Genomic DNA, 27,450 nt, shown 5'->3' with positions numbered 1-27,450 from the left:
GACAAACACAGATGCTGCCAGACTTGCTGAGCTTTTCCAGCAACTTCTGAATAGGCTTTGTTCCTGAATAGGCTGGGGCTATTTTCCCTGGAGCATCAGAGGCTGAGGGATACCTTATAGAAGTTTATAAAATCATGAAGGGCATGGATGGGGTGAATAGCCAAGGTGTTTTCCCCAGGGTAGGGGAGACCAAAACTAGAGGGCATAGGTTTAAGGTGACAGGGGTAAGATTTAAAAAGGGACCTAAGGGGCAACGTTTCCACACAGAGGGTGGCGAGTGCATGGAATGAGCTGCCAAAGGAAGTGGTGAAGGTGGGTAGAATTACAGCATTTAAAAGACATTTGGACAGGTATGTAGATAGGAAAGGTTTAGAGGAATACGGGCCAAATGCAGGCAAATGAGATGAGTTCAGTTTAGGAAACATGGTCAGCATGGATGAGTTGAGCCAAAGGGTCTGTTCCCATGCTGCATGACTCTATGTGCCTGGTCACCCATCTGAATATCTCCTTATGGCAAATTTTGCCTCATAATTGATCCTTAGAAGCACCTTAGGATGTCTTAAGACTCCAGTGGTGGTCTACAAATGCAATCTGTTGTTGCTGAAACACCTGGCACAGTATAAGAGAGCAACAGGGAATAAAATATGAACAATTTCAATTTCTCAACAGCCCAACTTTACTATTGCGGTACAAAAACAGAAATTGCTGGGGAAACTCAGCAGGTAGGCAGCGTCTGCAGGGAGAAAGCAGGGTTAATGTTTCGACTCCAATGACCCATCGTCACAACTGAAAGTAGTGAGGAAAAGGTGACATATATGCTGAAGACAGGGCTGGAGGGGACGGGGAACAATGACAGGGTGAGCGGGTGGGTGAGATGAAGCCCAGAGAAAGAGAACGACAATTAGACAGACACAGGGGTGGATAACGGTAAGCCAGGGAGAAAGAAAAGCTGATCATGGGGTCCATCAGGAGGTGAGAATGGACTGGATGTACTGAAAGCAGCCCACGTCAATGACAGGGCCTGGGGTGTGGGGGTGGGCAAAGGCCCTGGAAGGAGGAGCTCAGGCCTGAAAATGATTGAACTCAGTGTTGAGCCCTGATGGTTATAGGGACCCCAAGCGGGAAATGAAACACTATTCTTCCAACGATTATGTTGGCGCCTATAACATTTCTGAGGATTTGGGATAAATATCTGCAAAAATATGACCTACATGTAGGCCTCCTGAGTGGCAGCTTTCATCCCTACTCATAATCAATTAAACATTAAAGAGGACACACAAACAGCATAATTAAATGCAACATTGTGAGTGTATCATAAACTTAACAACACTTTCATAGCCAATGTCTTCAGTGATGCAGGTTAATTGACTTTATGCTGTTCAGCATTGGAAATTTACAGAATACAATTTCAGTCAATAGTAGATTGGACAGTGGAGGTTGCTATGGCAATGGTTGTTGAGGCTATTATTGTCTTGGTAAGAGTTTTCAGAAAGTGCATGTTGTTAAGCTTATTGTATTGGCATTGTGCCTTGTTTCAAAAGTCAGTGCAATTATAATTGCAAATGAATTGTAATGAGTAGAACTGAAGCCATATAAATTCAATCCAAAAACAAATCTGAAGTCAATAATAGCTGCTGGCGGCACTGATCCAGGCATAATGTTCACTTCGACAAACATGAACATCACAAACTTAGCACTGAGTCTACTTAAGACTCCTCGCTCTCTTTCAGCTTCACCCTCAGCTGTTTCAGCATCGTTCACGGAGAATGCTTTCCTATTGCAGTATTTGGCACTTGACTGCATTAAATTTCATCTGCCATTGATCAGCCCACTAGTGTATTCTTCTCTGTCACTTCGCAGCCACCTCCAATTGCCAATTTGATGCCACTTGTCAATTTAATCACTTTGAACTAAATGTTTGAATCCAGGATTTTTATGTCAGTTAGAAGCAGTGGTATTCCCATCGTTGAGTACAGAGGCACCACACTTAGTACCTCCTCCCTTTTTAGGCAGAACTCACCTCACTGTCCACCTTCAACTAGTTTCTTACCCATTTCCAGGGTATGAATCCCACAGCTTTCAGTTTAATTCACTGCCTTTTCCGGGAAACTGGCAGTCAAAAGCCTTTTGGAATTCAAGTTACACTTGTGCAGTTACTGGTTTAGAGAGGTCAAGCAATGGAATCAGGAATGGCTTCCCCCCGCTCTGAATCCATGGTACATGCTGTTAACTACACTATTGCACAGATAACCTGCAATTTTCTTCCGATAATCATTTGCATTATTTTGCATGGAATGGTGGAAAGACTAATAAGTCTGTTGCTACCTTTGTTCTTCTTATCACCCTTTTTGAATGTAGGTGTCTCATTAGCTCATTTGTAATCTTCTCAGTGTCCACTGCCTTGCTCAATGATTGGTAGCGTTCATTCATAAATTAGTCTCTCTCTCTCTCTCTCTCTCAATGCTATGAGACACAACAGGGCTAACTGTCTCAGAGATAATAAGAACTGCTGATGCTGGAGTAGGAGGTAACTCAGCGTGGAGCTGGAGGAGTACAGCAGGCCAGGCAGCATCAGAAGAGCAGGGAAGCTGAAGAAGGTGTCACTACCCCCAATGGATGTTAACCTAGAATTTGGAACCGGAGCTCCAAGGGCTGCCTATAAGCACACACAATAGAAAAAAAAACGGGACCAGGCTATTCTGCCCGTCAAGGCTGCTCGGCCTTTCAATAGGACCATGGCTGATCTGGTCCGGGCCTCAGCGTGATTTGGTGGTCTCTGAATGGTCTAAGATGCAGGAATTTGAGCTGGTGACTGCCCACCCTCTTTCCTTGTCTTGGCCGGAGGGGGGGGGAACAAGATCTCTTTATACGTTTATTAATGGCCCAAAGATCAAGGCTGGAACCGCTCGGGTACATACGGATTAGCATCCCAACGCAAAATGGACATTGCCGAGAGGAAGGGAGTCGAGGCCATGTGCAAGCCAGGACCTGTAGGAATACAGCTCTTGCCTCGCACTCATAAAGACGCGCTTTGAATTCCCTCTGCAGAGGCCCGAGTGCAGGACCGAGGGGGCTGCTGAACTAACTGAGGCGCCTTCTTTCAGAGGGACATTAAATCCAGGCCCAACCTGCCCTCACTGCTTGATATGAGCGACCAGAGCACTGGCCAATCTTTACCCCTCCATCAACATCACAAAATCAGGGGACTTGGTCATTGCTACATTACTGTTTATGGGAGCTTGCTATGTACAAGTTGTGTGATGATGCTGTAGCACAGAGGTTATTTCCAAATGTTTATTTTAAGAGAGAGATTGAATGAGAGGTGTAGAGCTGGCTATTGAATACCACTTGACTAAACAGCTTGGGAGGTCTTGGGTTTTTATTTTAAAACAACTTGAATGGGTGTGGCCAGCTCTCACAGATCCAGTTTTCTGGGTTTTGATTTTTTTCAGGAACATCAGAAGCTGTTGTGGTCTCAACAGCATTGGAAGCTTCAGCGATAGTCTCCTGGCTGCTACTCTCTCTGAATTTTCTCTTAATGCTTTTTCCTCTAGGATTGGAGAATTGCATGTGAGGATCTGTGTCTGAATTTTCCTTTTGTGCCAAGGGGTGTGTTTAGGGATGTTGCTATATTGGAATAATTAATTAATATTGGGTGCTGTATCTATTATTCTCCTGAGCTTCCAAGAGAGCGAAGTTATTCTAAATTCCTTTTTCTTTGGTTATATTTCAACTACAGCATTTCAATAACTTGTGTATTCCTTAACAGTGAGTAGTTTGACCAGTCTCATTGCATCTGAAACACACACTTTACATTTGACTTAAAAATAAGGAAACATTATTGGGTCTAGGCTACCATCTGAAAATATTTCGAGGGGGTCTGGTCTGGACCATAACAGCTGGTTGCCATGTGTCTGACATTACAACAGTTACCATGCTTTGAACACACTTCATTGGCTGTGTCGTGCTTTTGGGGGCAGTGAAAGCCATTATATGAGTGCAAGTTCTTTCTTTTTCTATTGCCAAGGGAGTTGAGACTGATCCAGCAGCAAAGAGGGAATATTGGGGGCTGGGGCAACAGCATCAATTTTTCTTCCTGCTCGGCTGCTTGGAAAATTTAATACAAATAACTGATAAATCAACAACAATCATTGTCATCCTGCTTTCACAGCTGCTTAATGCCTTTGTGCGGAGGCATAACTGATTCAAATTAAGATCTGAAAGCCTGACAGAGATTTGAAGCCTCATGGCTCAGTGCAGTACCAATTAGAATTGGCTAGGAAGAGTCAATGGAAGGTTGAGCTGATAAGCATCAAATGGTGATTAATCACACTGATGGCATTGCTGGGCTAGTTTAACAATAACTGTCTCCACAGGGCGCAGTCACACACACAGATAAATCCCAATATGGAGCCACTTTTGGGTCAATTATTATTCTGATTACTCCAAACAACAGGCTGCATGCTGAAACATTTCAAAAATAGTTGCCATGGGGATCGTTCGAAGTTAACTTCTCTCGACAAACGTCTATCTCGAGCCTGCCACACTGGCTGAGCATAAACCTATCTAACTGCCTGGTGCACTTTACCAATACCTGGATGGGTTTAATGCCGTTCCAAGAGGAGTTTTGCAGCAATCTTTGGAACAGTACAAGTTGGATCTTCTGGCTGCTATGCACAGGGCATCACCCTCCAACTCCACTGATGAATACTATTCCATCTTCTACATAGGCTGTGCTCTCTGGCTGAGATCACCAATCAGTGCCAAATCAGTAGTCAATGCCCATTCAAGTGATCTTAAACTCCCCGGCCTCACTTCCTGCAGGCTCCGTACAGCCAGCGGAATCAAGTGAGATTCAACTTTATCAAATCTGGTTTGCATTTGATTCCATGCCTCATATGTAAAAGGGCATCGTGCGAACTGTTGTGCTACCTAGTCCTGTTTTGTCTTTAAGTGACCTTGCTGCTTTGCACCCCAATCTGCTTCCTGAATTCCTAGTCTCAGGCGATGGTACGTTTTAACTAGCCCGAGCAACCTTGCTTGACCACAGTCGTGCAACAGTGTTTCAGGTTCAGTGCTTTTCAGACACGGGATGGGGTGGGAAATGGAGGCAGATTTACAATCTTAGCCTGACTCTGTTCCCATTTCAGAGATCGTAGGAACTGCCGATGCTGGAGAATCTGAGGTAACAAGGTGTAGAGCAGGATGAACACAGCAGGCCAAGCAGCATCAGAGGAGCAGGAAGGCTGATGTTTTGGGCCTAGACCCTTCTTCAGAAAACAGAAAAAAGGTTTTCTGAAGAAGGGTCTGGGCCCAAAATGTCAGTTTTCCTGCTCCTCTGATGCTGCTTGGCCTGCTGTGTTCATCCTGCTCTACACCTGGTTATCACTGACCCCATTTCCCTTAGGTCACAAGTGGCAAAAGATAGAGAGAAAACTGATCACTTGACAATGTTTATTCTTTATCAGGTTGGCTGATGCCCATGAATGTAGCGCAGACCAGTGACCAAATGTTGGTCACTTCCCATTTGTTTGACACGGTACCACACTAGGGGGGTGGGGGTGCATTTGCGAACTGAGCCACCAGGGCGCGTTCAGTCGGTTTTGCAGAATATTAAGTAGTGACATAGAGACTACTGCCCAGAAACAGGCCATTCACCCCAACCAGCCTATACCACGACTTAACACTCCACATGACCGTCCTCCCAGCCCTTTCATCTCATCTGATCAGCAGATTCTGTGCTCCCTCGTGTCTTTAGCTTTGCTATGGATCTTATTCTTATCAAGTCCCCACTTTATCAATGCAGTACACACGATAGTAGGAACTGCTGATGCTAGAGCCTGAGATAATAAGGTGTGGAGCTGTCTGAACACAGCAGGCCAAGTAGCATTAGAGGAGCAGGAAAGCTGATGTTTCAGAAATGAAGAAGGGTCCAGACCCGAAACGTCAGCTTTCCTGCCCCTCTGATGCTGCCTGGCCTTCCGTGTTCATCCAGCTCTACACTTTGTTATTGCGGTACACACTCCGTTCTTCTGAGGCCTTGCTCATAAGAGCAGTGCAAAACGACTTGTGAAAGCTTACCTCGTACATGTAGTCAAAAAGTTCCAGGATAGTCAGGAGACTTGCACCGATGAACAAACCCATCTGACCTCCAATGTCACCTTTGAACAGAAAATAACAGGAGCTCATGACTTGAGGAGTAGATTACTGGCAGCAGAATCTTCTCTTGCACACTGAATGCAAACAACCTACAATAAGCTTGTCACCTCTTGGCAATATGGCTGCACTCATTTATGTTGATCAGATTTAGGGTATTCGGCTGATGACACTCTACAGAGGTATTGTCATTCATTTTCCACTCCATTGACTTGCACAAATCTAGACAGGAATTCTGAACAAAATGCCTTTGGGATGGTGTTTGTATCGATTAGGAATGATTTGATTTCCTTCCACCAATGACTGCAGCTCTCAGGAGCCATGCATCAATTGGCCGTGTGAATTCAAGGCAATGCGACGAATAGTTTGGTAAAGGTTAGTGATGGATGTAGTCAGCTAAGTTCCCACAATGATGCCAGAACAATTCGCAACAAACAACTACACTTCCCAGTCGCGAACCACTTCAACTGCAGCCCCCCACCCGACTCTTCGGACGACATGTCTGTCCTGGGCCTCCTGCAGTGCCACAATGATGCCACCCGAAAGATGCAGGAACAGCATCTCATATTTTGCTTGGAAACCCTGCGGCCCAAGGGTATCAACGTGGACTTCACAAGTTTCAAAATCTCCCCTCCCCCGAACACAAGCCAAAACCAGCCCAGCTAGTCCCCACCTCCCTAACCATTCCTCCCACCTCAAGCCCCACCTCCATCTCCTACCCACTAACCTCATCCCAGCATCCCTGACCCATCCATCCCTCCCTGGACTGACCGATCCCCTCCCTAACTCCCCACTTACATTCACCTTCGCTGGCTCCTACCCCGCCTCTTTGACCTGACTGTCTTCTCTCACCCTATCTTCTCCTTTATCTATCTTCCATCCACCTCCCCCTGTCTCCCTATTTATTTCCGAATCCCCTTCCCCTCCCCCATTTCTGAAGAAGGGTCTCGACCCGAAACGTTCAAACTTTCCTGCTCCTCTGATGCTGCTTGGCCTGCTGTGTTCATCCAGCTTCACACCGTTTTATCTCAGATTCTCCAGCATCGGCTGTTCCTACTATCTCTGTATGAATTGATATACTTGCCTCATGCATGACAACGGTGGAAAGAGAAAATTGGGCAGGAAGTGGAAGCTGGAGAGGATCTGAGAGCAGAGGGTGAAACTTGAATGGCCAAGAAAGAGACTTTATACACCAGCATAGTGACCTTGTCCTTTACCAGTCAGATTTCAATGATGGGAGCAGAAGTGGAAGCCTATGCCTGAAGATCAAAATAGAGCTAACAGACCCTTTTGAGAACTGTTAAATAGAGCCTGATGCTAACTAGTATACCAACTGTTTCAAGATATCTCACACTGTTGTACTGAGAGCCCAACTGGCGGCTCAATTTGGAATTATCCTGTCATTTTGGTACAAAGCACCAAGCACAGTGGCAGTGTCACGGAATCCCATCACAGAGCGATACAGCATTCAGCTCATCATGCCAGTGCTCTGAAAGAGCTGCATAATGTGCCCCTTTCTCCAGATTTTTCACCTTCAAGCATTTCTCCAACTCTCTCTTTTGCAACTCATTCGCGAATGGGCTTCCAACATCTTTTCAGGCAGTGTGTACCAAATCAGAACCGCATGCTGCCTAAAAAATAAAAGTCGCCACATTTTGCCTCAGCTTCCCATGGCTTGCTGTTTTAGCATGTTTATAATATTTGTGGTTAAAATATCAGTACCACACCTGCCATTGCATTCATCACATCGGCAGACAGGCCCATTGAGACAGAGTCGTAAATAAGGATTGTGAACAATCAAGCAGGGGCCTGGGAACATTTCAGCTCACCGAAAATATTTGTGCCCAATATGCCTTATGTTGAAAGGTTGGAATGGGCCTTCAGAAAACACAATTAAATCTTTCAAGGAATTTTGAAAGTCTTTGGAACTCCTCGCCACAGAGAGCTGTGAAGGCAGAGTCCTTGTCTATATTTAAGGCTGACATGAAGAGATTCTTGATCCGTCAGGGAATCGAGGGTTACGGGGAAAGGACAGGAAAGCAGATGTGAGGAACGTCAGCTCAGCCATGATTCTACTGAATGGCGGAGTGGGCTCAGAGGGACCAAATGGCCTACTCCTGTTCCTAGTTCTTATGGAATTATCTCCTAAACAACTGGGGCACATGTGCATTCCAGCTCGGCTAAACCCAGCTTTACATTCCCTGGATCCCACTTCCATGGAATTGCTTCAGTCTCCAAAGAGCACAAGGAGGTTCGGACAGGAATCTGGCTGAGGACTCACATCTCGCAGTTCGCACGCATGCAAAGCCTAACGCACTTTCTACTGAGTAAACCCACCTCGAAATCTATACAAACAGATCACTCGAATGGCTGTATCAGAGAGCTTCAATTTCGTTGCAAAAGCTATCTCACCACAGCTGTCTCAAGCCTTATTTTGTAAAATGCCTGAAGCAAGCAAAACACCAAATCCTTCGGTGACAAGATAGTATGTGGTATAATTCTCATCAGAGCTGCAATACATTGACAAGGAATGAGTAAATGAGCTATAAGTGGCTGGCAGCTATATTTTATACTACAGTTTAGCGTAGCTGTGGAAACATCATGATTTCCTTGTCACAGCACACCAGCTCCTGTGCATTGACACCTCAAGTCTTTCAGCAGTTGAAGCTGCAGCAGAGTGGCCTCGCAGAATGAAGGAAGATAAGAATTCCTCTGCAGAACAATGCTCACAAATGCAAAGGCTTGTCACAGCTCACGAGTCTCGAGCACAATGAGTTTTGACAGCAGCGGTCAGAACCAGAATTCTACATCCCACCCAATTTCCACAGTTAGATGTCATGACATTTGCAGTGACAGCTTTCATAGAGGCAAACAATGGGATTTGAAAGACTGACAGAGAGATGTTTGCTCTCTGCATACTTCAGGGCACTGACCTCCAAGGTATCTCTGTATTTTGACTCCTATGGGGTGGAAACTGGTGCCCTCTGTGCAGTCCCTCGGCACAGACTTCCAGAGGCACTCTGTGTAGGAACAGAAAAGGGTTCTTTGGAGCTTTTCCTGCCAGCGATGGGATGCCGGAGGATGACAACCAGAACTCAAATTCTCCACAGGAAATGGAAGGCTGACATTTGGGCAAATGACTGTGTCGATAGAGTCATACAGCTCGGAAACAGACTCTTCGGCCCAACTTGTCCGTGCCGACCTGGTTTCCTGAACTGAACTAGTTCCATCTGCCTGCAGTTGGTCCATATCCCTTTAAACCTTTCCCATCCATGTACCTCTCCAAATGTCTTTTAAATATCGTAACTATACCTGCATCTACCACTTCCTCTGGCAGTTCATTCCACAAATGAACCACCCTCTGTGTGAAAAGTTGCCCCTCAGGTCACATTCCCCTTCTCACTTTAAACCCATGCCTTCTAGTTTTGAAATCCCCTACCCTGGGGAGAAAGACTTTGGCTGTTTACCTTACCTGTGCCCCTCATGATTTTACAAACATCTCTAAGGTCACTCCTCAGCCTCCTATGTGCCAAGGGAAAAAAGTCCCAGCCTATCCTTATAACTCAAACTGCTCTATTCTTCCTGGACTGGGACCAAAGTTCAGCCGAATAACTGTGCGAGTTAAATTAAGATTGCACAGAGTGGCCCATCATTTGGCATTCATTGCGACAGCACTGGCTTTTGTTTAGAGCTTCTTAAGATGACGGGGAAAACACATAAATGCAGATGGGCAGATTAGGCTTCCTTCGGCTTGGCCTCCTGTCGTACCATTGCAAGCTCCAGATGAAACTGCAGTGTGAGGCCAACACATTGTTCAGGCCTTGTTAGATTGCAGGCTGCAAGCCCTGAGAAGCTGAGATGAGGTCAGGTACTGGGTGAAATTCATTAGGTTCTTAACTAACACAAAACATCATGCATTGGCATATCACCCCGGTTCTGAAACAACAGCCAGACTTCTATTATTTCTTCAGTGTCCTTGAATAAGCTTGGTGACAAGCTTAAAGTGGATGCCTAGTTGAGGGGCTGTACTGTGCTGTGAAAGTAGTCCGCTTCAACTCATATCGGAACAAGCTGCTTCATACGGGTCATTGTAAAAAGAGTACGGTTAAACTATTTGAAAGTGCCTCAACAACTAATGTCAAGCTCATCCAATTTACAACAGGCTTTAAAGTGGAGATTGGGTGACATTTACTGAGGTTAGAATATCTGTAAGGTTGTTGTGAGAGTACAACAGGTAAATCATTGTTTTTCTGAAATTTGTAATAAGACCATTTCAAATCAACCTCTCACAATGTAGAATTGTTCTTTTATGTATAATCAACCTTGATGTGTTTTTGTTAAAGGCATATTGGTATACTCTTGTGAAAGTTTTCAATGACTGATCACCATGGGAAGCGAACGACAAAAATAAAACTCTATTAAGCCAAGATTCACTCTTTATCCAACATTGTAATGGTCTGATATCATGACAAAATGGAGACGATCGACTGGAATAATGGTTTAAGCTCAATCCAGTTTCACTATTATGCAGTCTCTTTAAAAAGGACCTGAGGGGCAACGTTTTCACACAGAGGGTGGTGCGTGTATGGAATGAGCTGCCAGAGGAAGTGGTGGAGGCTGGTACAGTCACAGCATTTAAAAGGCATCTGGATGGGTACATGAATAGGAAAGGTTTAGAGGGATATGGGCCAAATGCTGGCAAATGGGACTAGATTTATTTAGGATATCTGGTCAGCATGGATGAGATGGACTGAAGAGTCTGTTTCCATGCTGTACAGCTCTATGACTCTCAACATCCCATTCTGAGAGGCAACAAGACCTCGCAATCTTTTTTGTTATTTATTCAGGGGATGTGGGTGTCACAGGCTGAGCTGAAGCAAAAATTGCTTCTCCTCAAGGCCACTGAGAAGGTGGTGGTGTGCTTGAACTGAAGCAGTGCATTTGGTGTTGGTACACCCGCAGTGCTGTTCGGGAGGGAGCTCCAATGAAATAGTCCTTTCACATGAATAGAAAAGGGGGAAAAAAAGTAAGAGCTCAGTCCAAAATTATGACTGTGGATCACAGCTCCACTTGCAGAAATGATGGGTTGATGAAAGTGCAGACAAGGTCGGAAACAAAATATGAAAGCTCAAGTGATTTCTGTACCAGCTTGTAATTACTGTCACGTTGTACAATGTCTTTGTTGTGCAGTGAGAATTCTGTAATGAAAGGCTAAGGACTGGCTCTTGAAGGTGACAGCAGTCACTCTGTACTCCTGTTGCGAAATATCAAACACAAGTTGGATGAATTTCAACCTACAGTTTGCAACCAAACTCAAACGACTGCCCCTCCCAGTCGCGAACCACTTCAACTCCCCCTCCCACTCCTTGGACGACATGTCCATTCTGGGCCTCCTGCAGTGCCACAATGATGCCAACCTGAAGGTTGCAGGAACAGCAACTCATATTCCGCTTGGGAACCCTGCAGCCCAACAGTCTTAATGTGGACTTCACAAGCTTCAAAATCTCCCTGCCCCCGACCTCATCCCAAAACCAGCCCAGCTCGTCCCCGCCTCCTTGACCTGTCCGTCTTTTCGCCCACCTATCCGCTCCTCCCAGCTCACTGACCAATCCCCACCCTCACCTCCTACCTACCAGCCTCATCTCCAACTCCTTGAACTGTCCGTCCTCCCTGGATTGACCAATCCCCTCCCTAACTCCCCACCTACACTCACCTTTACTGGCTCCATCCCTGCCTCTTTGACCTGTCTATCTCCTCTCCACCTACTTTGTCCTCTATCCATCTTCTATCCTCCTCCCCCTCTCTCTCTATTTCAGAATCCTCCTCCCCTCCCCCATTTCAAAGAAGGGTCTAAGCCTGTAATGCCAGCTTTCCTGCTCCTCTGATGCTGCTTGGCCTGCTGTGTTCATCCAGCTCTACACCTTGTTATCACAAAATAGTCCTGTTCACTCATCATGTCTGTCCTTGCAGTACTATTCTTGTCCAGAAACACTTCCAACTTCAAATTCTCACCCCGAGTGCTTGAATCTCTCGACAGTCTCACTCATCCCTCTCGGGGAACCTCTTTCCACTCCACAAATCTACCTTCCCTTGGACCTTCCATTCATTGGACTGTGGCCTTTAGTGTATCATTCCTTTTACCTTCACTTCACTATTGACCATTAAGCCACTGTGTCCCATGGAGGCTTCACCATTGAGACATCCATGTGCAGCCTTGGAATGGGAGGCGACTTTGTCAGACACCTCGCCAATTTCCGCAAATCACCACATTTAAAACAGGACCAATGAGCAAACAGCAGAAACTGACACACACCACTCCATCCCACCCCACCAAACCACTGACCAGAATCACCAGGTTACGGATTCAAAGAGTGACACTTATCCTCCTTCGGCCAGACAGGCAGAGAAGGTATTTGCTGTTGTCTGTGGCGAAACTTACCCAGCAAGCCGGCCACCTCATAAGCTTTCTTCTGCTCGATTGTCTCGTAGTTTAGGGCCTCAAAAAATATGTCCAGCACAAGAATATTCTCCCTTGGAAAAGAAGGAAAATTGCAGCACATCACTTTTGTAAGCACCTGAGAAAACCGCGGCTCTACCACAAAAAAAAGAGAGAAATCAACCTCCACCCAGCTGTTTAATCTCCTCTTATAGCTAAAATAGAATATTAAACAGCAATTGTTGGCTAGGATGGTTTTGCCTTTATTTTAGAAGTACACATGACCTTGCTCAGCTGACTAAGGTCATGTGTATGTCTAAAGTCAGTGTCCTTACACAACTCTTAATGATTCTGGCTGATGTGGACTCAGAGATGACATTACTCCAGTCTTGCTCTGCAGGTCATACATTGTGCAAACAATTTATCCACTCTTCAAATAAAATCAGGGCACACATTAGGAGAAACAACATTGCTCTCGGTTGGCTATTTTGAGAAAAAGCAATTATAATCCCAATTTCGACTGCAGTCTATTCTTTCAAAAAAGCCACTGTTGCGCTGATAATATTTTTAGACTTCAGTTTTCTTGTGACAGACTCGGATTCTATGAAAGAAATGTGACAGAGTCATGGAATCCCTACAGGGTGAAAGCAGGCCATTCAGCCCATCGAGTCCACACCGACTCTCTGAAGGGCATCCCACTCAGACCCACACCTCTACCTGAGAACTCAGCATTTCCCATGGCTAATCCACCTAGCCTGCACGCTACAGACAATTTAGTGTGGCCAATTTTGCATGCACATCTTTGGATGATGGGAGGAAACTGGAGCACCCAGACGGACACAGGGAAAATGTGCAAATTCCACACAGACAGTCACCTGAGGCTGCAATCGAACCTGGGGTGATACAGCAGTGCTAATCACTGAACCATCACGCTTGGCTCTGCTTGACCCTTGGTTCCTTTACGCTTCCCATTGTCTCCATGAACACAATGCATCTGTGATATAAGCGATATTTCCAAAGCAGCATCCATCTGTATTGAATTATCTATTCCATCTCTATAATAGGAGCAAAGGCACAGGAAGAGGCCATTCAGCCTCTTAAGCTTGTTCTTCCCTTTAGTTAGATCATGACTGATTTCCAATTTACTCGCCTTGATTCTATTTCCCTTTATCCACTTAGGCCTCCGGCCTTGATTGCCTCTCCAGGTGGTGACCGCTCTGGATTTCCATTGCCCTCAGTGTGAAGAAGTATTTCCTGACATCGCCCCTGAACTACCTCATTCTGAAGTCAAGGTTATATCCCACTCCCAACCCAGTTGTGGATTCTCTCACCAGAGGAATCTGTTTCTCTCTGTCCCTAACAATCCCTTCAATCATCTTAACATGGGATTCTCAGCCTAGCCTTTGCATCCTGTCTATATTGTTTAATCCTGTAACCTCCGGTGTTATTCTGATGAATCTGGACTGCACCGCCCCCAAAACCAATATATTCTTCCTGAAGTGTGAGGGCAGAACTAAACACAGCGCTCTCCATGGGATCTGAGTGAGGCTTTGTACTCCTGAAGCATTCTGTACTCCAGCACTCTTGAGATCAAGACTGAGATTTCATTAGCCTTTTTAATTATTGCTGCATCTGTCTTCTGGCTTTTCATGCACCGCACCACTAAGTCTCTCTGTGTGTTCCTCGTATTTCACTATGTGCCTCTAATCTATGCTGCTTAGGTCTAAAGAGAGTGATCTTATACTTTCCCACACTGAACTCGACAGTTCCAATCACTCGCTGTCAACAATGTCCTTTTCCAACTTTTAGCACCTCGCTACATGTCACCTTACTGTTGTCAGCAGTCTGACATTCATAGAATCCCTGCAGTGCGGAAACAGGCCCTTCGGCCCAACCTGTCCACACCGAGCCTCAGAGCATCCCACCTAGGCCCATTCCCCTATAATCCACCTAATCTACACATTCCTGAACGCTATGGGAAATTTAGCATGGCCAATCCACCTAGCCTGCACATCTTTGGACTGTGGGAGGAAACCGGAGCACCCGGAGGAAATCCACGCAGACATGGGGAGAATGTGCAAACTCCACACAGACAGTCGCCCGAGGATGGAATTGAACCTGGGTCCCTGGCGCTGTGAGGCTGCAGTGCTAACAGCTGAGCTACTGTGCCACCCAAAGCCACCAATGAATGTAATGGGAACAGTCTCCGAAGGTCGTGTAGATGGATGAGGTCACAGAGATAGGGCAGGCTGAGGCCTTGGAAGGCTTTGAGCAGAAGAATGAGCATTTTAGCTTGGAGGCACTGCTGGACTGGGAGCTACAGTAGTCAGCAAGAACAGAGTGGACAGCGGTGAACAGAATTTGGTGTGTGTTAGAGTAAGGACAGCAGATGTTAAGATGTTCAGTGAGGAGCACGAACGTTTGGAGATGAGCCGGAGGAGCCCTGGAATAGTCAGGTTGAGGGATAACAAAGACACGGATGAAGGTTTTAGGAATTGAGACAGGAGAAGGACCAGGTGAGGTTAAGAAGGTCACAACAGGCAGCTTTGGATCAATAAGGACACAGAGGTTACTGACAGGTCCAGCCTCTAACAGTGGCCAGGAAGGAGAAGCTAGAGAACGGGCTTTGTGGTTGAAGCCCAAGACACTGACTGCGATATTTCCAAACATTAATTTAAAGAAATGTTGCTTCATCCATTGGGCGAGAAGTCTAGCAACTTTAGAACCAGTAGACGGGGTTGAGAGACTTGTCTGTGTGGAACTTGCCTTCAAATAATGTTGCGGAGAGGCAGAATGCACACAACAAATAGGAGCAGGGAGAGAAAACATTGCAGGTGACTCTGAGGTGATGACTGAAGAGTGGAACCATATGAGAGCAATGCCACTCAACTGGACTTGGAGGGAAGCCACTGGAGGAGAAATGGCGTGGTCAGAATTGTTAAAGACTTGACAGCAATAATAAGTAAGTTTTATTTGTCGCAGTCACATAGGGTATCTTTTGTGAATTTGAGAAGGGTTGTTCCAGTGTGGCTGGGAAGGGAAATGGGAGAGGTTTAAGCATGGAGTTATGAGAAAGATGGGCACAGTTTTGAGGAGTGATTGAGCCAAAAGAGGTTGGAGATGGGGAGCAGTTTGAAAGGAAGAGGATCAAGGGTGGGTTATTGAAGGAGGTGAGATGATGAGAGATTTGAATGTAAGAGAGACGGTGCCTGACAAATCCTTTGATGTTCTCAAATGCAATTTTGATTGATACAACTTATAAAAGCTCCTTGCTTAACTATTTCAAAGGAACATGGATCTCTGTCTGGATTTGCTAACATTTTAGGAAACATTACTGGTGTGAGGGGAACCTAAATTGCAGGCAAGTTCTCTCAGCAGACAAGACTCTCTGTTAAGGAGTGCAAAGTTGGATAATTATCCCTTCTACACTTCCCTGAGGTTAGAAACCAACTCCTTTTACTCATCCTTGGGGAGGTGGTGGTGTACTAGTAAAGTGATAGGACTAGTAACCCAGAACCCAAGGGTAATGCTTCAGGGACCTAGGTTTGAATCCTACCAATTGGCTGACATTTAAATTCAATAAAAATCTGCAATAACAAGGAGCATGGCCTCATGGTGACCATGTAACCACTGTCGATCATTGTAAAAACCCATCTGGGTCATTAATGGCCTTCAGCAAAGGGAATCTGACATCTTTTCCAGGTCTGGCCTAAATGTGACTTGGTGAGCCAGGGCAAAGTAGATGATTGTTAATTGCCTTCTGGGCAATTAGGGATGGGCAATAAATGCTGGGCCTAGCCAACGATGCCCACATCCCAAAAGCGAATGAGAAGAAAATGAGTGTATGTGGTGACCCAATGTTGCGGAAGGGTCTGATTGAGTTAATACTGAGGAGTGCCTTAAGCATTACTACAATGATGATGTCAGATGGACTTGTGAGCAGAACAGCTTCGGATCTTAGGAAGGAGAGAGGGTTAACATCCGGCCTTTCTCAAAGTCTTCATCACAATGCCTAAAATGTCAACCTAACCTGTAGCTAATTGCAAACGTCTAATAAACGTTTTGCTCATTAGAAGAGCCTCGTCTAGTTGGACCAGGAAGTGGGTTTCCTCCACCAGGCTAGACCATTAGACTTTGTAGATCTCTATACTTAGAGACAGAACTACCTCAAGGTAAGGTGTAGATCTGGTTTGACTGCACGTAAAACCACCTAGCAAGTATCAAATTTAGCCAATGAGGTGAAGCAGCACTGAGTCTGCAACTGCACAGTTCTGCATTGCAGCTTTGCACGGAGAGGTTTCGTGATTTGCGCCTCGTCCTACATGGAATGTCACAATAGCTGCAACGAGACAGCTAAAATCTACCTGAGGTGGCTAGTCAGATGCCACAGTATTGGTTTCCTGTGTGATCCACTGCCTTGAAATGCAGCGGCTTGGCTTCGTTGCTAAAACTGGCGGCTATTTTGTGTGCAGCTGGATCACAGACAGCAACAGGAAAGAAGCCAAGAAGTGCCAGTGGCACCTGTGCCTCAGCAAGTCGACGCACCGCAGAGAGAAGGGAAGGAACGTGACCGGGAAGCAAGACTTTTGGGATCATGAGGGAATCTCACTCACAAATTGCGCAAGCAGAGGCATAAATAACGAAAGAGCAAAACTGTATTTACACTGCACCTCTCACAAAGTCAGTCCACACCAAGGTGCTTTAGAGTCCACGAAGTGGAGGAAGTATAGTCTGCGGCATAGTGCAAGGAACACAGCATTTAAGAAATGAATGGTAATTTCGTTTTTGGTGAGGTTGGGTAGTGGTTGGAATTCGGGCCAGGACATTGGCATTCAGCCCTGATTTTCTTTGAATGACTCTGAATGGCCTTGAACATTCACTGGAAGAGGCAAAAAGGGTCTCAGGTTAACATCATATCCAGAAGATGGCTTCACTGACACTTCTCACTGAAGAGCCAGCTGAGATTTTGTGCTCTAAACCTTGAGTGGGCTTTGAATCCATGGCCTCCTAACTCTAAGATGAGACAAGCCAAGGTGAACATGAGGAAAACTGGTGAAACAGGAGTCATGCCCTGAGGTTCAGACTCTACCCAATGTATTTTTGTCCCATTGAAATAAAGATTAAAGTTCATTTGTTTCTATGTGGGTACAATTTGTCTAACCAGCACATGAATGCACCTAAGAATGGAATTACAGGATGAAGGGTGGCCATTCTGCCCATCATATCGATGCAGCTCTTTGGGAGAACCATCCAATTAACCATCTTCTCTTTCTCAATAGCCTTGTAAAGTTGTCCTTGTAATCCAATGTTATCCATTTGTTGTTGACATACAATTGAATCCTCGTCCATTGTATATTTCTTCCCCTCCGCACCAATGTCATCGCTGGTACTTTCAACAATCTGTGTCCTTTGGTTATCTACTTTACGGCCAGTACAGTTTTTTCATATCTACTCAACCTAATTGATGAATTTGATTACAAGTTCTCTCTTAGCCTTCTCTGCTCAAAGGAGAACATCCCAGTTTCTCTTCTGCACTTTGTCCAAGAGCTTGACATCCTTTCTAAAGTACAGTGCCCATAATTCAGCTCTTTTGCCCTTGCCTAGCCAATGCCTGACTGTCGAATCATGTGAACCATCAAAAACTGGCCAAGGAGAGAATATTGCTATGCACTTTTGCACCCCTCAAGCAGGTTTGAACTGGTTAATCATCATTTCTTTCAAACTGGATGAAATTGCAGCTATGCAATGAGGAACTCCAAACTGACCAAGCCAGGTCTCACAATCCTTCACAATGACAGGCCGGGCATGTGCAACGAACCCTTTTGCGCAGAGGTCAAAATTCTGGGTCAGTCTGCGTGGACAATGATTGCTGAGCATAACAGTGCTGGCTCAGAAGCCCTGACAACACGGCAAAGACTTGAGGAGAGGCACTAGGACAATGCAGAAAGGTTGCAGCCCTGGCTGTGAGGCCAACTCGCAGTCCTCAATGTGACGGTGTGAAAGGTTGACAATATTAGGTCTTAAGCACTGCTTAACCCTGGACTGGCAGCCATGTATTTGTTTGAAGGTACCACAAATAATACTGCTTCTTCGAAAGGGTATCTTGTCCCGTACATGTTGTGAAATATGTGAGAAAAGTTGCAGCTTGACGTAAGACCAAATTGAGACACAGTGGCCAAGCCGCATCAATAACACTTACTTCTGTCTTTCTTGACAGAATAGAATTGGGTGGACAGCAGCAGAGTTAAGTCCCTTTGTTCACAGGGTTTACCAAAGTGGGGGCCCTGACTCTCAGCGGCCATTTTGGAAGCTCTGAGGCAGTAAGGACCAACTGCGAGGCAGCTTTAAACCCTAGCTTTTTTGGTTCAAATCGTGGGTGTTACCTTAGTGATGGAACCTCTAGGCCTAGCTCCTGCGGCAGTCGAAATGGCAGGATTGTGCGACTTTAAACGAGAAAAAAAAACAATGAAATTGCTTCATAAAGCCCTCCTCTCACATGTCCCCATCCCACTCTTACACATCTGCCTGTCCCACCTTGCCCTTAAGTGAGGCATCGTGACTACTTTCGAGCTCGAAATGAAGCCCGAGTGGGGGAGAAGGTTTGCCAGACCCTGCCATAGAAGGACAAGGTGGGAGGAAGGCTGGCATCAGGGCAACCAACGCAAGAAGCTGAGAGAGATAATGGGAATTGCAGATGCTGGAGAATCCGAGATAACAAAGTGTGGAGCTGGATGAACACAGCAGGCCAAGCAGCATCTCAGGAGCACAAAAGCTGACGTTTCGGGCCTAGACCTTACATCATTTTCTGATTTCTGATGAAGGGTCTTGGCCCGAAATGTCAACTTTTGTGCTCCTGAGATGCTGCTTGGCCTGCTGTGTCCATCCAGCTTCGCAGTTTATTATAACGTGTGAAGCTAATGCTCCGAAGGCCTGGGTTCAAATTCCACCCTGGAAATTGGTGGAATTTAAATTCAAATCAGGAATGTGAAGCACTGGCATCGGGAGCAGCGTTTTAGGTTGGGGCAGCAGGAAGCAGAACTTGCCCCAACAGTGCAGAGATCAGGGCTGTTGAGATATAGCGGGGTGGGCCATTGTGCTTCGGAATCTGACCGAACACAGGAGACAGTGTCAAGTGGAGCTTTCCAAAAGCCAAGGGCAAGAACAGCCACGGACTGGTGAGGAGATGTTCAGTGAGACAGAGTTCAGGGTTGATAGGGAATAGGATTCCTCAATTTCCAGTCCTTTAACTCGAAGTTTGTGATGCACTAGCTGTGCAGGGATAAATGGCTCTCAGGTGCTGGTCAGCATCTGTGAGGAGGACAGAAGTCATGTGCATCCCTCAGAGATACACATGTGTGGACGCTATCAATAGATCACTCATAACACATCCAATTGTTAAATGCTGCGAACTGTGCTTTTATTGTCAAGCATGTTTAGAAAGAGCGACAAGTAGTGTTAAGAAGTAGGAAAAAATCATGAAGTCTGTCTTTAGGCAATGAGAAAAAGGCCTTTCAACACCAGCAGCTCAGCCAGAAAAGCATGTGGCTGTGATGCCCTCTCCCAGCTTCCTGCCAACATGCCATGCCTAGCTTCCTGTCCTCTTCAAAGTCGCTACCTTCCTTTCACTAACTCCTCCCTTCCTGCTGGTCCACTGTGAGCTCCACCAGGACCTCTGTTGTTCGAAGAGGTGAGGCTCTCAATGTGAAGCATTGTTGGAACACTCCGAAAACCTGACCATTAAGAGCCCTAGTTCTCAGCTGAGGGCCAACGGCTCCTATATATCTCGCCGCTTGAAGGAGCTGACCTTTGCTTTGGGCATCACATTGAACTGCTGCAAAAGGGAACAGTAAACAGTCAGGTGGAAGGTGCTGCAAGGCTGGCTGTCTTTGCGAATGGTCCACATGGAACGCTAAGTAGAAACTCTCAGCGGGATGCTCCAAATCTCTGCTGGATGCCAGGAAGGTGGGCAGGGCACTGCTCCCGTGACTGCCACTGATAGCGCTACTGGTGCTGGCCCATAGTTGGTCCTATTCTGCGACCCAGAAGTGTGCACAGAGAACGACAACAGCACAATGCAATACAGCTGGCTTCAGCTAGCGAGTGCTACCTTTACAATGGGTAGCACTACTCTATGTGCGAAATGTGGCTCATCGCCCAAATGGAGAGAAGCTCTCATTCCCAACTCCTCAGGATTCATTGGGTAGAATTTTAAGCCTGCACCCTCCACAACATCATGCTGCAAAGGAGAGGGAGAGAAGCCAGTTTGGGGGGGAGGGGCATGTCTTGACGGAGGAAGGGAGGAAGGACTGGGATACATCCTCTGAGAAGGAAAGAGACACTGGTGTTGATAACAGGGGTTCATGACGTTGTGAATGGACATTAAGAAGTCAGAGCGATGGTGAGACGAGGTGGACCCATGGCAATCAAAAAGCAAAAAGAGTCCAGGCCGAGCGAGCTAGCAACACCAGCTCTGGCAGCATCCGTGAAGGAAAAAACAGAGTTAATGTGTCGGGTCTGGACGCCCTTCCTCAGAACTGAGGGTGTCCAGACCCGACACGTTAACTCAGAACTGAGGAAGGGTCACCGGACCCGAAACGTTAACTCTGATTTCTCCTCCGCAGATGCTGCCAGACCTGCTGAGCTTTGCCAGCAACTTTGTTTTTGTTCCTGATTTACAGCAGCCGCAGTTCTTTCAGTTTTTATTGAGCTAGCAACACTTATGTCTTACAGTTGTGCGTTTTAAATAACTGCTGGGAGGTGCTGGTTCCTATTTGGGGCAGACGCCATTGAGTGGTTTTATTTTTCCACTTACATTCTGTCCTCAATGCCAAAACTATCCTGTTTTACTTCAGCTCTGCTGCTCGTACATCCACTTTCATGCGTCAAGCCACATATGAAGACACAGCCTTTGCACCATTGTGCACAGCAGTACTCACACAACACTAGGACGCGGCGGGGGGCGGGGAGCATGATTAGATTATGAGTCTTGGTTCCTGCAAGCCAATAGAAGCAAGAATAGAGCCCCCGAGCGTGCTCCACTAATTCTCTGAAATTGTGGCTCATCTTCTAACCTCACCACCTTGCTCCCTTATTATCTCATAGCCCTGGATCTTTCCTTTCCATAAGTATCACTCCGTATTAGTTAAGCAGAGTATTATTGGGAGGAAGGTAGCTTGCTGTCTGTTACACTCTGCTGTTTGAAGTCACTTTGATGGGCATCTCTATCAAGGGTTCAGGACTCAGAAGGTCCTGGCCTGCGCAGAGCCTCCTACACTCTCTCCTCAGACCGGGACCTGATGGGCAGAGGGGAGGCCAGGTGGCAGGGCACCCCTGCAGTGTCCCCCCCCCGACTCCATGGGCTGCTTGCCTGGTGGCTCTCCTCTCTGTGGGTGGTCACTGGCACCTCCCTGCCTCCTCAGGGATACCTACAAGGCTGTCCAAGTGCCTTACGGCCTGCCTGTATCCATGGCTACAGCTCTGGGGCATCAGTCCGAGTGCGTCTCAGTAACCAGGGTGTCCAGCTAGACTTGGGGAGGGGGTTGCAAAGGCAGCAAACTGATAGCTCAGAGCTGCAACGAGAGACAGAACCTGGGCAGCCTGCCCCCACCTTTCGCTGCAGTGGCTCCTGGCCTGGTTGCCTGCAGCTCTAATGGAGAGGCAAGGCCTTGCTGACTGTGTGCAGCTGAGCAGACAGCTGGGTTTCCTGCAGTCCTCTCGCGTGTCAGCACACTCCGGCCTAACTCCCGCCATTGGCTGTGGACCAGTCACAGTGAGGTGCTCACCAAACTGTGACCCGGAGCCTAACTGAGAACGTGCACCCGCGGGTGTGAATGCCAGCTCTGGGTGTTCCTCTCCTGCAGGCAAACAAAGAAAACCAATGAGTGCCAGGCCAAGGGGTGCCAAGAGCACATGCAGCCTTGCCCAGCCCTCCCCAGGAAGCGCTTAGCAGCTGCAACTGGCAAAGCAATGGCAGCAAGAGGTGGCTGTCAGCCTTTCCATGCACCTATTCAGAGCGGTGCAATCGGCCCATGTGGCATTCCACTGCACTGGCACAGTTACACTGCATGATGGCCCCCTACTCCCATCCGAGTGTGTGATAGCGCCTCCTGTCTTTCCCGGCGAAGTGTCACTGGCGTCTCTCCCGGTGTTGGCTGCAGAGGAGGGGGCAGGCTCCTGGCTTGCTGTGTCTGCCTGGCTGCTCTCCAAATGTGGCATCCAGACCTTTGACCCCAGGAGGGATTGGCTGGGGTGACAGCGTTCTGTCAGCGTGCATATGCGATGAGCTGGGGAGCGTGTGATCTACGGAGAGAAATAGAGCCGTTCCGAGCCTAACTGGCACTCGTTTCCATGCCTGCTGCTGGAATTAGACACCAGGGTGAAAGATTCCATCACGGCATGTGTCTGAGCTTTTGTTCATTTCAGCCCCCTGAGGACTTGAGCCCACTTTTAAATATCCCCACCTGAATGAGCGGTCTATTACGTTACCTGGCTTCACCCCTGTCCCAGTTTTTCTGAAACCCTCACCTTCATGGCCTGCAGACTCGACCGTTCCTACACACTTCTGGCCGCTCTCCCATACTGCAGCCTCTTTAAACTTGAGGTCACCTCAGACTCTGTTGCTTGTGTCTTAAATCACAGCAAGCCTCCTCTCTCCCCTGTGCTCGCTGACCCACATTGGCTCCTAGTCAGGCAGCATCTTCATGTTTAAATTTTCATCCTCTCTTCCAAATCCCTCCATGGCTCCCTATCTGTGTTCTCTTCCCCCAGGCCCATGTCCCTCAGAGATTGCTGTACTGCGCTCATTCTGATCTCTTGAGCATCCCTTGATGTGGTATTGGTGGCTTTACCTGTGCTGAAAATTCCCTGCTTAAAGCTCTCCTCCTCGCTTCCCCCCACCCCGACTTTAAGACACTTCTCCCCTTTAGCAGGCTTTCTCAAAATCTACATCTTTGGTCCAAGTTCTTGGTCACTTGGCCCAATATTGCCTCAAGTGGCTTAGTCAAGTACTTTGGGATGGTCAAGGGGGCTGTATAAGTAGGTTGCTGTCGTCAGAGGAGGTGGGTTTGCTTTTGATTGCACTCCTGTTAAAGGAGAACCCTTTCGCTGCTCCCTGCCAACCTCCGCTCCGTTGTGGAAAAGGTCCCTTGTCTTCGCCGCGCTCGGGGATCCCGCTGCAGCAGGAGCAATGCTGCTTCAGGGTGGTGCTCAGGACTGCCCCAAGAATTTCGTCACATCCTCGAGATCACCAGCCGATTTCCCAACCTCAGTCAAAAGCTTGGCAAGGATTCCTGAGAGCGGGGCACTGAAGCACAATGGGTGATGCCCATTATAAGGCCATATGTGTTAAACAGCACATCTTTCTGTCACAAAAGGCCCACCAAGCACATTTGAGCAATAAGTAACAATTAACAAAAGCACTTCGTCCTTCGCTGGTATAGCTTACAAGCATCAGTACTTTCTAACCAGTCAATCAAAACACCCCTGTTGATGGAGGCTTAGTTAGGGTCTAATCTACATTGTAGCTGGGGTTTAGAGAATCATAGATTGCCCAGTACAGAAGAGGCGCTTTGGCCCATCAAGTCTGTACTGGGGTTTGTGGACTGGACTTCCTGTTAGCTAATACTGATTTTCTTCATCTCCAAGTAGCAAACAGTTGCAGATGGAAAAATAGAGAAGGAAGAAACATGATTTTCAGGGATAGTTGGAATCTGCATTGGCTGTTGATGGTACCATACCAAGTGTAGGTCAAGTCAGTACTGATTATCATTACACAGTTTGTGCAGGATCCACTGGGACAGGAGGCCCACCTGCGCCAGTGGTTTTTTGTCACTTATCTGAACAGGTTGGAACATGACATTATGTTTGTCAACATGCAAGTTGGTGAGTTTTAAAAATGTCATCCATATTTTCAAATCGCTCACTTCCTTTCTCTCTTCCTGTAACCTCCTCCAGCACTACAAGTCTCTAAGGTCACTGCTCTTGTTCACTTCTGGTCCCTTGAGCAATCCTGCCTTCCATCGCCTCAGTACTGGGACAAAAACAGAAAGAGCTGGCGAAACTCAGCAGGTCTGGCACGATCTGTGGGGAGAAAGCAGAGTTAATGGTCAGGACTGTTCTGAAGAAGGGTCACTGGAACACTGGCTCTGTTTTCGTCTCTCCACAAATACAACCAGATCTGCTGAATCTCACCAGCTATTTCTGGTTTTGTTTCAGATTTTCCAGCATCTTTGCTTTTTGTTTTGGTGCTTACCTGACTTGCTGGGGGCTGTCTGGGCTCTGAACACCAAAATGTCCTCTCTTCCTCTTCTGTGAAACTCATTAAGACCGACTTTGTCTGCTTTAATACCTGTCTCACATGGTGTATGATAGCACTTCCTGCGAGGCACTGTCACATTTTTATAATTTGAACTGTACTACACTGATCTGGTGTAACCAGGAGCAGGAGTGGGCTGACAGTGAAAAGCGGCCAGCTGGATTTAGTTCTGTAATTGCTCATCCCAACTGTGCATCCCCACTCTCCCCATTGAGAATGCTGCATTGGAATTTTCAGTTGCCCACACCCTTCATTTCAAAGTCCTGCCCCCCTCCCCACCGTTGCTGTGGCTCATGGCACTTGTGGGGGCAATCAACTTTGGCAGTGATGCCCGTGTTGCCAAGCTGTTCTTTTCTGAATGTCTCCTACCGCGCTAAATCAGACTGTAAATGCAAATCAGTTGTGTTCGCAAAGAATCTAAAAACACAAACCGACATTGTGTGTACATCAGTCAGTCACATTACTGGTTAAACCCTGGCACCAAATGAACTCAGTGCCCATTTTTATTTTACCCCAGCCACATAATTTTGTTCACATGATGAAATGCCGCACCATTTTTCCCCCAAAACATTCAACATGTTCGAAAACATTTCCACTTGCCAAGCGTCTTTAGCATTGGTTGCCTAAAGAAGAGGGCAGAGAAAACCCTGAAGCAGGAACCGCAAGAAAGATGGGGTGGCATGACGGCTCAGTGGTTAGCACGGTTGCCCCTCACGGCGCCAGGGACCCAGGTTTGATTCCACCCTGGGCCGACTGTCTGTGTGGAGTTTGCACATTCTGCGTGGATTTCCTCCAGATGCTCCAGTTTTTTCCCCAAAGTCCAAACATGTTCAGGTTAGGTGGCTTACCCAGGGGTGTGCAGACTCAGTGGATTAGCCGTGGGAAGTGCAGGGTTGGGTGGGGGTGCGGGGTGAGCCTGGGAGGCTGCTCCTTGGAGGCTTGGTGTGCATTTCACAGGTTAAATGGCCTGCTTCCACACTGTAGGGATTCTATGACGCAGGATTTGTGTTGGCTGAATGGTGTGACACTATTTGAATGAATGGGAAGAGGGTTGGCATGTGAGGAGGAACTACATAATCGTCAAGATTCATGACAGTGCAGCGCATGAGCTGCGATGTTGAGATCAGAGGGAGTTCAAGACGTGGGACAAAATTGGTAACTGAGGGTGGAGTTTTGAAATCTACAGGCTCGGAGATAATAATTTAGAAGAGGTGAGTCAGGGTAGGGTAAGAGGGACTTCTTGTGAGATATGACATAGACGGTGGAGTTTGGGAGGAATTAGAGTTTGTGTGTAGTGGTGCTCAGGGGTTCAAGAGGACAAGGGTAGTTGGGAAAGCCAGGAGGTCACACGTGCATGAGTGGGGGTTTCAATAGTGAGTTTTGAGAAGTTTTTGAGGGTTTCATTGGCAGTGGGGATGAGGAAGGGGAGTTATGTGCTCCCACATTGTGGAAGTGGAAACAGCTAGTTTCAGCGATGGATTGGGTGCGAACGTTGAAGGTCAACTCTGGGTTGAGCCGGGCATTGAGGTTGTGCCCATTTGGGTTCAGTGGAAACAGTCAAGCATGGCATTGGTATCAAAAGAGTTACAGTGCAGAGTCTCTGCAGGGAAAGCAGCAAAGGATTCCATCTAGCCAATGTTTAACTGGACTCGTCCATCACTTAATGGTAGGCATGCTGTCAGAAACCATAGTAAGAGTTGTAGAGTTAAGCACTGGGTGGTAGAGAGGCAAAGTTTGATGACATATGGAACCAATTCCATTCTTGAAGTCGATTTTGCCAAGAGCTTGGCATGTCACTAGGGAATACACAAGAGCTAAGGATATGCTGTCAGTGACTACAGCAGTGCAATTCATTTTGAAAGCGGAGCTGACTGTAGTCAGTGAGCTGGGAACAGAACTATGAAAGGATTCTACAAACAAGGCAAAGCAAAGGCAAGGCATTGACAGAGAAAACTGTTATTAACAGTACTGAGGCCAACTGAGTGAGCTGGGCATTCTCACAAAGGATTTAGGGTGGCATGGTGGCTCAGTGGCTAGCACTGCTGCCTCACAGCGCCAGGGACCCAGGTCTGATCCCACCCTCAGGCAACTGGCTGTGTGCAGTTTGCACATTCTCCCCGTGTCTGCGTGGGTTTCCTCCGGGTGCTCCAGTTTCCTCCCACAGTCCAAAGATGTGCAGGTTAGATGGACTGACTGTGCTAAATTGCCCACAGTGTTCATGGATGTGCAGATTAGACATGGGAAATGCAGGGATCGGGGAATGGGTCTGGGTGACTTGCTCTTTGGAGGGGCGGTATGGACTTGTTGGGCTGAATGGCCTGTTTCCACACTGGAGGGATCCTATGATACTTTTGGTAATATTAACTAGAACATTCTCAATGCCCTAGACACAGTAGGACCAAACAAGCAGCAACAACACAATCCATGTTGAAACTTCACTGCATATCAAGGAGAACGTGACTGCATCACATTTGACGTGAGGCATGCTAAACTGTTGCCCTGGTGACAAAGACACTGCCTCTTTATTCATGGCAATATTGTGACA

The 27,450-nt window shown here is 47.0% G+C and overlaps 1 protein-coding gene across 5 annotated transcripts in view; it reads right to left on the bottom strand.

Annotated features, from left to right (window-relative positions):
* asic1b (acid-sensing (proton-gated) ion channel 1b) overlaps positions 1-27,450 on the bottom strand; it is a 743,124-nt gene that overhangs the window by 25,495 nt on the left and 690,179 nt on the right. For all 5 annotated transcript variants that reach the window (XM_048523587.2, XM_059643391.1, XM_048523585.2 and 2 more), the window contains 2 exons: positions 12,596-12,687; positions 6,082-6,161 (listed from right to left, as the gene is read on the bottom strand). In XM_048523587.2, the coding sequence (XP_048379544.1) occupies positions 6,082-6,161; positions 12,596-12,687 (172 nt within the window). The remainder of the gene's footprint in view (positions 1-6,081; positions 6,162-12,595; positions 12,688-27,450) is intronic.

Source organism: Stegostoma tigrinum, chromosome X (genome assembly GCF_030684315.1).
Source record: "Stegostoma tigrinum isolate sSteTig4 chromosome X, sSteTig4.hap1, whole genome shotgun sequence".
Lineage (NCBI taxonomy): Eukaryota > Metazoa > Chordata > Chondrichthyes > Orectolobiformes > Stegostomatidae > Stegostoma > Stegostoma tigrinum.
Note: the sequence above shows the minus strand (reverse complement) of the source record. Positions and strands in the feature narration are given on the sequence as shown.